The following is a 9,348-nucleotide window of genomic DNA, read 5'->3' as shown; positions in this document are numbered from 1 at the left end:
GCTCTCCTATAAGGCTGTACTTAATTGGTTTAGTTCCTTAAAAAAAGAGCCAATCAAGGTCGCGCATCTATCTCCTTTTCCAAATTTTCAACATGGCGGCTGTCGTGAAACAACGAAATAGGAAACGTCCTAGACCTCAAGCTCAAGAGAGCAGCCCTCTGAAGAGAAAAGTCGATGAGAACTCGCCAGTAATACTATCATTTAAAAATCATCGGCAAGAGCTGGATTCTCGGCATGACAAACACGAGCGTTTAGTTAAATGTAGCAGAGATGTTACTATTGCAAGCAAACGGATCATTTTTAATCTTCAGCGAGTAGCCGGAGCGAGTGATACGGAGCAGATCTTCAAAGAAGCAGATGAAAAGTTTGTAACGGTTAAAGAACTCCTAAATACGATAGCTTTGGAGTTAGAGGGAGAAGACCCTTTCTTGTTCACCCGAGCGTACTCTCCTGGTGTGCAGGAATACATCGAAGCATTGTCTTTCGCGCATTTTCTCAAGAGAAAAACTTTGATTTCTTTCGACCAAGTTGAAGCGGAGTTGAAATTTTCAAATGAGGATGGTAAAGATCTTGGCTTAAGCTTAAATCCGTTCGACTAGATGGCAAATTGCTGTTGGGTTGGGAAAGGGTGGGGGGTGGTGGTGGGGAGATGACCTTGCATGTCCTGGCATACATAAGGGGGAGTAAGAATAAAAGAAAAACTGGTGGTTTCTCCCCTAGCACCTCTGGCAAAATTGGCCTTCTTGTCTGTAGCCTGACTTGACCAAAATGTATCACTTCAGGTCAGACAGGGTCTCCTTACACTGGCTTTCAAATTTGGCATGAGTGCAACTTTAAGTTTTTAGACAAGTTCTCCTTATCCTGGCTTTCAAATTAGGTGCAAGTGCAACTTTAAGATAAGGGAAATTACAAAGTCAGAAACTGATACAGCTCCTCAAATTAACATACTGTTTTATTGGATTTAAATTCAAGGCCATATTTTTTCTAAGCTTTAGTAAGGGCAAGAGACTTCAAATCTCCGCCTTTTAGCTTGGTTCATCAGCGAATCCCTTCACAAGCAACCCTGCGGAAAAAGCAAGTAATCTACTGCCTCGATTTTCTGCCATCTGATGTTGTACATATTCAGTGGCAGTCAACTCTGAAACAAAAAGTTAAGCAGTTTATTTAGTGTTGAAGGCTTTTTGTCACTCATCATTTATTAGGCTAAACTCAAATTATTGTCTAAAGTAACAGAATATAAAAAATGTGGTACATTTTGACTTACCACATATAGCATGTTAAGATGAGCATTAAAGAACTAAATTTAACAACAATTTTCAGAACATACACATTACCTAGGAAATGAAAAGGCCATTCTCTGTTCAAGGCTTCCGGTGAAGAAGAGTTCTGGGGCAGATCCCAGATATAGTTAATGGGGGTCCCGATAAATGTCTGCTGAGGGCACGGGGGTCAGGGGTGTCCCCCCCTTTGGAAATTTTGAAATTTAGGTCCTGGGATGGGTGATTTCCAGCATTTAATATTGAAGGACAATTGTAGGCTGTTTCATGCCTTTTACACAATCTCCATTTTTAGCTGTTTCAGACATACTTTCTGTCCACTAAAGTTTTGCATCGGAAATTGCATTTGTTTAAATGTTCTTCAATCCAGTTTAGGAGTTTTAAGCTCCCACTCTATACCTACCCCAAGGAATAAAGGTAAAGTACATTACAAGGGTTAATAACAGTCTCTCAACTTATCCCAGTTTTGGAAGCAGGAGGTGCATTGAAGCATAGCCACATAGCCACACCCACACCCCTTGGATGGGATACTTGTCCATCCCAGGTTGCCTCCCTGGCCTCAACCCTGTCCCCCTCCCTTGTATTTTGTCAGGTTTTCCTGAAAGTCCAATTGAACTAATTTATATTCTTGTGACGGAGAGAGAGACACTAGGTGAGTAACGTGTCTTAGCCAAGAACACAAACACCATTTAGGAACAAGAATGGGAGGTCTCCTTAGGAGAGTGTGTGATCTAATTTGAGTACTTACTCCACCAAAGCTGTTTATTTAACACATTATACTTTTCATCTCACACAGGGAATAAATTACAGGGACGTTTTTATTTCAATTTTTACCTTAACGCAAGAAAACCGCCAGAACATCTGCCTTAGCAACATTAGCTGAAAAGTGACAAGAAAAAAAGAGGATCTCAGTTTTCAGAAAACCAGTCAAAATGCTGCGGAATTCACATCATTATTATGATTGTAACTAACTTATGATCATTATTTTTTAATTCATTAAATCAATTTTTACCGAAAAGTTATATCCCTGATTGCAATAACAGGGAAATTAGAGGAAAAAAGAAAAAAGCCAAATTCAAATTAATTAGCATAGTCATATGACATTAGCATATGATTTTTACTTTTTGCCTTCTTGGAACCGCGTTAAATTTCCAAACAGACATCTGACACGCTCCAGAAGTTTGAGAGAATTTTTCACAGGAAATTCTGTGAAAATTTTCCTGTTGAGGGATTATGGTCAGAGCCAGTACTTTTATGTGCCAATCACTTCCAACTGGGCTTTTTCCTTTTCTATTTTTGTTTCTTTCAACAACGTTATTTCATTGAATATGAGAGTGATCTTCCCGGTAATGAACACAAAAACTGTGTAGGAACAAGAAAGGGAGGTCCCTACCCTTAAAAAAGGTATGGCCTATTTTATATACTTGCTCCACAATAGGAGTCATTAGATTTTAATTAGGTTTCAATTAGGTGTATGATGCTCCAAAGTAATTAGCAATTTGATAAAATGCAAAAATCAACTCTTGAAAAGCTGAAGCCTCGATGGGGCTTGGATCCGCATTCAGATACTGTTTGGACGCTGCTTCCAGCTGAACTACGACGACACAAGATAGAATTAGGTTCTCGATTTTTCTTTGCTGTACATGATTGGTCCAAAAGAAAAATGTGCCACATTAATTTTCAACCAATAAGATTTAAATAAAAATCAATGGAGATTTGGCAAGCCTCGTTTTTTCGCGCTTCAAGCCGTTTGTTAGTTGTTACTTTCATTGTCTTCTTGTAATATTTACTCATCAATTGATTGGCTGTTGTGATAATGTTGGTTTTGGTATCAACACTCATTCCAAAGCGCCCTAATATATGAAGGGATTCAAGTAAGGCCCACTGATAATCAATAATCAATGCTGAGCTGAGAGCGAAGGCTTAAAAAGTTTTCTCCCTCTCTCAGCCTCATCAGCTTTGCATTTTAGTTTTATCAAAGGAAAAGCGTGGCGGTCTTGTTCAGTTTCCTCTTCCTAGACTGGGAGTTAATTTGTAACGTCAATATACTCACCTTCAATGTTCCAGTTGGTGTGTATATCCAACTTGCTGTACAACACAGCGTTTACTCCATAACGCTTTTCCCATTTACAAGGATATGAGGTAATACACAGCCAGCCGGTATCAACATGGCAGCCACCATAATTCCTGTTAATGAAGAAGTTCCGATTGGTCAATCCTTGGATGGAAAAGGAGTTCTGTACCTCTGTTTTCACATTTCGCCATGGCAAGGGCTCCTTCAATTGGTACTTTGTAAACCAGTTCAATTTGTTCGTTCCCGTGGCGTCGAAGAAAAGCTTCTTGACAGCGCTCCCGTCTTCGTAAAGGACAACTTTGGCCTGTAAACGCAGAATAGATAATTATCGCTCCTAGTTTCCTTTAGAGAACTTCTGCCCAATGAACCCTGTGTAAATTATATCTTGTTTGGCTACCGTTACGGTTGAGTTTAATCCGGTTCATCGTGATTTCTGGTGCGTGTCATACCATGTCATATGTACCTTTGCCTGCATGTGAGACACGTGCGAGAAGCTAGAGAAGCGCTCCTCTTACAACTGACTTTTATCACCCAACGGGTACATGACAGACCTATGCACCTCAAGATTTCTTATGGCCCTCATGTTTAACGTTATTAACACCCTTGTTACCTCAGATGCAGCAAACTCAGCCCACTTCAGGATTATCCTGCTTTTGTAGTCGCCAAGGTGCTGGTTAGTGACGTCGAGAGCGCTCATGTCATTCTCAGCGAGAGTTTCACCCGAATTGAAAGTGTAAAAAGCACTCTCCTTCGCCCCAGACACCGCCTTGAATATCATGGTCCATCCTTGTGAAAACAGGAGAACAGGTAACAAACAAAATTAGTCTACATATTACAGTCAAAGGTATTTCAGTACCACGGTAACAAACCCAAATTACGCAGTGACAAAATGAAAATGCTATTTTCATTTTTGACAAACAAATTTAATTGCTGACCAGTGCTTCCCAAGAACTATTCTCCTTCTGTTCTTACCTCGTTATAAAAAATTTTTTATAATTAGGTTTTTCTTTTTTTTAATACTCCTAAAGATTTTTTTTTGAAGACCTTATAATTTGTATACCATAACCTGTCATGCCAGAAGCTTGCTCGCAGAATCCCATGAAGGAATGCAATTGCTCGTTTAGCAACATTTCAATATTATGTTCTACCCTCAATCACAAGGAATAACGCTGAGGAAAAGTAGAAAATTTTTCCAGATGTTAAAACATCAGTTTGACCTTACAACGCAAACTGAAAGATCGTTATTACAAGAAAAGGGGTGTTAAAGAAGCACTAGCAAACTGTAGAAATGCAAAATTGTGAAAAGGCCTGAAGCAGATGCTCAACTGTCAGCACATGATATCCTTTTTGTGATCAAATCAAGCTAAACTCAAAATAACTTTAAACTCACCTCCATTAGACATGTCACAGTAAACTGGAAAAACACTGGGATCACCTGAATATGAAACGAAAATTTTGTTAAAACTTGGAATAGGTGAACCTCATTCCTAACTGATTTAAAACTCATATTGTGCTTACGCCCCTCTGTTTGAAAGATCACTTGTAAAACAAGCGTTTTTAATCAATTAAAAACAATCAAAGGTGAACTTCCTGTGTTCAAAATAGTGAAATGAATTCACCCTTTCAGTGAGCATCCGTTGGCAAATTTGTTTCAAGCGAGGATAGACCTATGATAAGCCATTGGTACAACTGTGGCGAATGTCACCTAGAAACTTGATCGGTCTTGGGCCTTGCAAATGTTTTATCCAGACGTGAAATCGCGTCAACCTTTGCGATGAGGCTCAAAGTTTCACAGGGCAGCTGAAGTTTTTTAGGGTTATGGTTGTGGATGTGGAAAGTCTCTATATCATCCATGCCGTTTGAAAATTGTTGTTGGCAACCGTCTGTCTCGGAAGACAATGGAAATCTGCACCTAAGAAGTAAAATCACGTCAAGCTGCACCGCCGGCTGTGGCTGTGAAGCCCAATGCGGGAGCCGCAGACCCGCTGGCATTTTGCGTAAGTAAAGTCATTTGTGGGGGTTGGTGGAATGGGGGGAGACTGGAGCCTCTGTCGCCTGCGAGTCCTCTTCACCTCCCACTGGCTCTCCCTCTTCAACTCGGCTTGTTTGACGCCGGCCTTGACAGTCGATCGCCAGAGTGTACGGTCGGCTGTTGCTGACTCAAGGTTTCCAGGGCTGATGTTGCAGGTCTTCAAGTCACGCTTGCAGACATCCTTGTAGTGCAGAGTTGGTCGTCCTGTTGGCCGCATCCCTGTGGCGAGCTCACCGTACATGATGTCCTTTGGGATGCGTCCATCATCCATTCTGCATACATGGCCGAGCCAGCGCAGTCGCCTCTGGGTCAGCATGGTATACATGCTGGGTAGACCTGCCCGTGATAGGACCTCTGCATTTGTGATGCGGTCTTGCCAGGTGATGCCAAGGAGTCGTCTAAGGCAGCGCATGTGAAAGGCATTCAACCTGCGTTCTTGGCGGGAGTAGAGGGTCCATGTCTCACTGCCGTAGAGAAGGGTGCTCAGTACGCAGGCTTGGTACACCTTCATCTTTGTGTTGATGGTCAACAGGGAATTGTCCCAAACTCTCTTTGCAAGGCGAGCCATTGCCGTTGCTGCTTTTCCTATCCGAACATTGAGCTCAGAGTCCAGGGATACGTTGCTGGAGATACAGGAGCCAAGGTAGGTGAAGTTGTCGACTACCTCTAGGGCGTGCTCGTCAATGGTGATGTGTGGGGTGACGCTGAAATCTTGGCCCATGATGTTAGTCTTTTTCAGGCTGATGGTTAGGCCAAAGTCATTGCAGGCTTCCGCAAAGCGTGTGATGAGCCGCTGCAGTGTTTCCTCGGTATGGGCGGTGAGGGCAGCATCATCCGCAAACAACATCTCCCTGATGAGAACTCTGCGCACCTTGGTCTTAGCACGGAGGCGGGCCAAGTTGAAGAGGTTCCCGTCGCTCCTGGTGTGGAGGAAGATGCCATCTTTAGACTCGCGGAAGGCATAGCACAAGAGAAGGGAGAAGAACACACCGAAAAGTGTCGGGGCCAGGACACACCCTTGCTTCACGCCGTTCTTGATTGGAAAGGGGTCTGAGGATGATCCGTCAAACTGGACTGTACCATTCATGTCGTCGTGGAAGGATGTGATCATCTTCAGAAGCTTTGGCGGACACCCAATTCTTTCCAAAAGGGCAAAGAGACCGTTTCTGCTCACCAGGTCGAAGGCCTTGGTCAGGTCGATGAAGGCAAGGTAAAGTGGGCGTCTCTGTTCGCGGCACTTCTCTTGAAGCTGTCTGAGGGAGAATACCATGTCGATTGTCGATCTCTCTGCACGGAACCCGCATTGCGACTCTGGGTAAACGCGGTCAGCCAGCAACTGCAGTTTGCTAAGCACGACGCGAGCAAAGGCCTTTCCTACGATGCTGAGAGGGGATATCCCACGATAATTGTTGCAATCGCTGCGCTCGCCCTTGTTCTTGTAGAGCGTGACAATCTTAGCGTCCCGCATGTCCTGGGGTATCGTGCCCTCCTCCCAGCATTGGAGCAGGAGATCGTGCAGGTGGCCGAGAAGAGAACTCTCACTTGCTAGCTTGACAATCTCGGGGGGAAGGCCATCACTGCCTGGTGCTTTGCCGCTGGCAAGGGACTTGATGGCTTTCCTCAGCTCGTCGACTGTGGGTGGTGTGTCAAGCTCTTCCATGGTGGGTAGGGTGGTGTTCTCGATGGCGGTGTTGGTGACAGTGGTCTCCCTAGAGTACAGCTCCTGGTAATGCTCCGCCCATCCCTCCATCTGTTTGCCGCGGTCTGTGATGATCTCGCCTGTGGTGGACTTGAGGGGAGCAATCTTGATGGCGCTAGGGCCGAACGCTTTCTTCATGCGCTCATACATGGCGCGGATGTTGCCACAGTCCGAGGCGATTTGGATGCTGTGACACAGGTCGAGCCAGTAGTCATTTGCACACTTGCGAGCAATCCCCTTGACGTTGTTGCGAGCAGCTCTGTAGGCAGCCAGTGTTTCCTTGGAGGGCTGTTTCTTGTGCTCGAGGAGTGCGGTGCTCTTGGCAGTGATAGCGGGCTCCATCTCTTTGATCCCCGCCTCGAACCAGTCTTCACTTTTTCTATCCCGCATTCCGAAGGCGTCTGAGGCCGCCTCATACACGGCGTCTCGGATGTAGTTCCATCGCGCTGTGGCACTGTCAGTTGGGCAGTCCTCTAAGGCTTTCTCCATGGACGATACGGTCGGTGCCAGCGCAGCGGCAGGAGTTGCCGAAAGGTTTCACATTTGTTCCACCAGCCGCCTACGGAGCTCCACTCCGGATTTTCTGTCAGGGTTTACTCCCATAGCCTTCGCTTCTCCCAAAGCAACCACAAGGCAGTGGTGGTTCTGCGGCAGGTAGTATTGGGTTACAGGGTACCAGTAGAAGGCAAAAGATGTACCTGACCTGACTTGCAATTTTTAATCAGAGATCTATTGCCAAGACAAACTCGAAAGAGGTTTGACAATCTAAACAGCGATTTATAATATCTAAAAAATATATCTGAGTGGGTCGAGGTTATTAAATGATGAAAAGTTGTTTATTTAACATTATTTATTCTCGAACTTTCAAACCGAGGTCAGGACGTTTTGACGAGACTTAAATTTTACCATTCGCCCTCTCTACATGACTAAGAGAGTTTACTTAAAAAGCTTCCAGAAATTAAAGTTAAAAATATTTTTGATCTTACTCTTGAACGTAAGCCAGTAAATTCCATCGTCGGCTGCGGAATCTTCCTCTTTGATTTCCTTACACGAATAAGCTGGATTCGCCCTTGAATTTTTGGGAGTAGGCATTTCAAACTGCAGAGATTTGTAATCACTGCCATCACACATCAGCAATTTCCCATCTTCAAGTTTCAATCGACCCGCTGATTTGGCTTTGCACTCGCAGTTGTGTTTCTTAACAATGGGACCACATTTCTTGCCAGCCGATGTGAAAAGCACGGTGCTGATCAAGATTTGGCCCAGAACGACCAGATATCTCATGTTGACGGTTTATCTGAAGAGAGAGCAGAAAGCGTTTAATACGAAGATGAATTTGTGCTCTGGTGGAACACCGAGTTGTTTATCAATATGGGATTTTTAAATCCTCAGAAAATTTAGTGATAGGAGTAAATTTTTTACTGTAGCAAAGTGATGCATTAAGCAAGCTTAAAGTTCAAAACATTTCCACCCCTGCATGTTCATTGTCCACGGAAATTTGCCAAATGGGTGTAAATTTGTTCATCACTAGCGATGCAACAATGTGCAATTAACGTTGCTATCGGAAAATTTAAGAGTATCGAGAGACAGAGAGGCTTTGTTACACATCTACTTCAGCAAGATTAAGTTTTTTTTTTGGATCATTGAGGGGAAACTCGCAAGGCAGCCAATTCAAAATATATACGCGAAACAGTAAAGCGAAGTCCCTTTGGGAATGCGTAGACAACTGACGACAACTAATTTCAGAGTCTAAAAATTCATTAATCTGGTAGACAATATGTAAAAGTTCTGGCTGAACAGCAAACTAACTGGAAACATGAAGCTAATCTAAACGTGATGGGAAAAACTTGACTGGCGTCTCCATGTGGGGAGGGCAAACCTTTGGGAGAAGGAAATGGTAATTTCTGTAAAAAGAGTCTTCAGCAAATTATATTGGTTAAAGAGAGTTTCGAGAGAAGGGAGAGCACTAATTTATCTCAGAGCTTGGTCTCTTTTTTAAGGTGAATCTCCTCCGCATTCTGAGACGAAATGAAACCTACCTTGAGTGTGCTCTGACTGAATTCTCGGCGAAGAACTTCTAATGAACGATTATCGCTTCGCTATTGAGTTTTCATACAAACCAACACCGGAAGACATTGTCAATCAAACACAACAACCCCCACAAGGTTCTGTTAAGGAAGCTATGAGCTATTTCCAAGAAACAAGGCATGTTCACCAAAAATGTAAAGAACGATCCTGAACAAAATAAAAACTAATTAAAACTAAT

At 43.5% G+C, this 9,348-nt stretch overlaps 2 protein-coding genes across 2 annotated transcripts; one reads left to right on the top strand and one right to left on the bottom strand.

The window, feature by feature from the left end:
* The first annotated feature begins 90 nt into the window (after positions 1–90).
* Positions 91–599, top strand: LOC131786569 (translin-associated protein X-like). The gene has a single exon (XM_059103621.2). It carries the CDS (start codon positions 93–95, stop codon positions 597–599), a length of 507 nt encoding a protein of 168 aa, XP_058959604.2. The 5' UTR covers positions 91–92.
* Positions 600–934: 335 nt separating this feature from the next.
* LOC131786568 (uncharacterized) lies at positions 935–9,223 on the bottom strand. The gene is made up of 7 exons (XM_059103620.2): positions 9,122–9,223; positions 8,069–8,379; positions 4,742–4,786; positions 3,962–4,137; positions 3,331–3,655; positions 2,112–2,156; positions 935–1,138 (listed from the first exon to the last, which is right to left on the bottom strand). Exons 2-6 carry the CDS (start codon positions 8,364–8,366, stop codon positions 2,113–2,115), a joined length of 888 nt encoding a protein of 295 aa, XP_058959603.2. The 5' UTR covers positions 8,367–8,379; positions 9,122–9,223; the 3' UTR covers positions 935–1,138; position 2,112.
* Positions 9,224–9,348: the final 125 nt, after the last annotated feature.

The sequence above is a fragment of the Pocillopora verrucosa genome, chromosome 7 (genome assembly GCF_036669915.1).
Source record: "Pocillopora verrucosa isolate sample1 chromosome 7, ASM3666991v2, whole genome shotgun sequence".
Taxonomy (NCBI): domain Eukaryota; kingdom Metazoa; phylum Cnidaria; class Anthozoa; order Scleractinia; family Pocilloporidae; genus Pocillopora; species Pocillopora verrucosa.
Note: the sequence above shows the minus strand (reverse complement) of the source record. Positions and strands in the feature narration are given on the sequence as shown.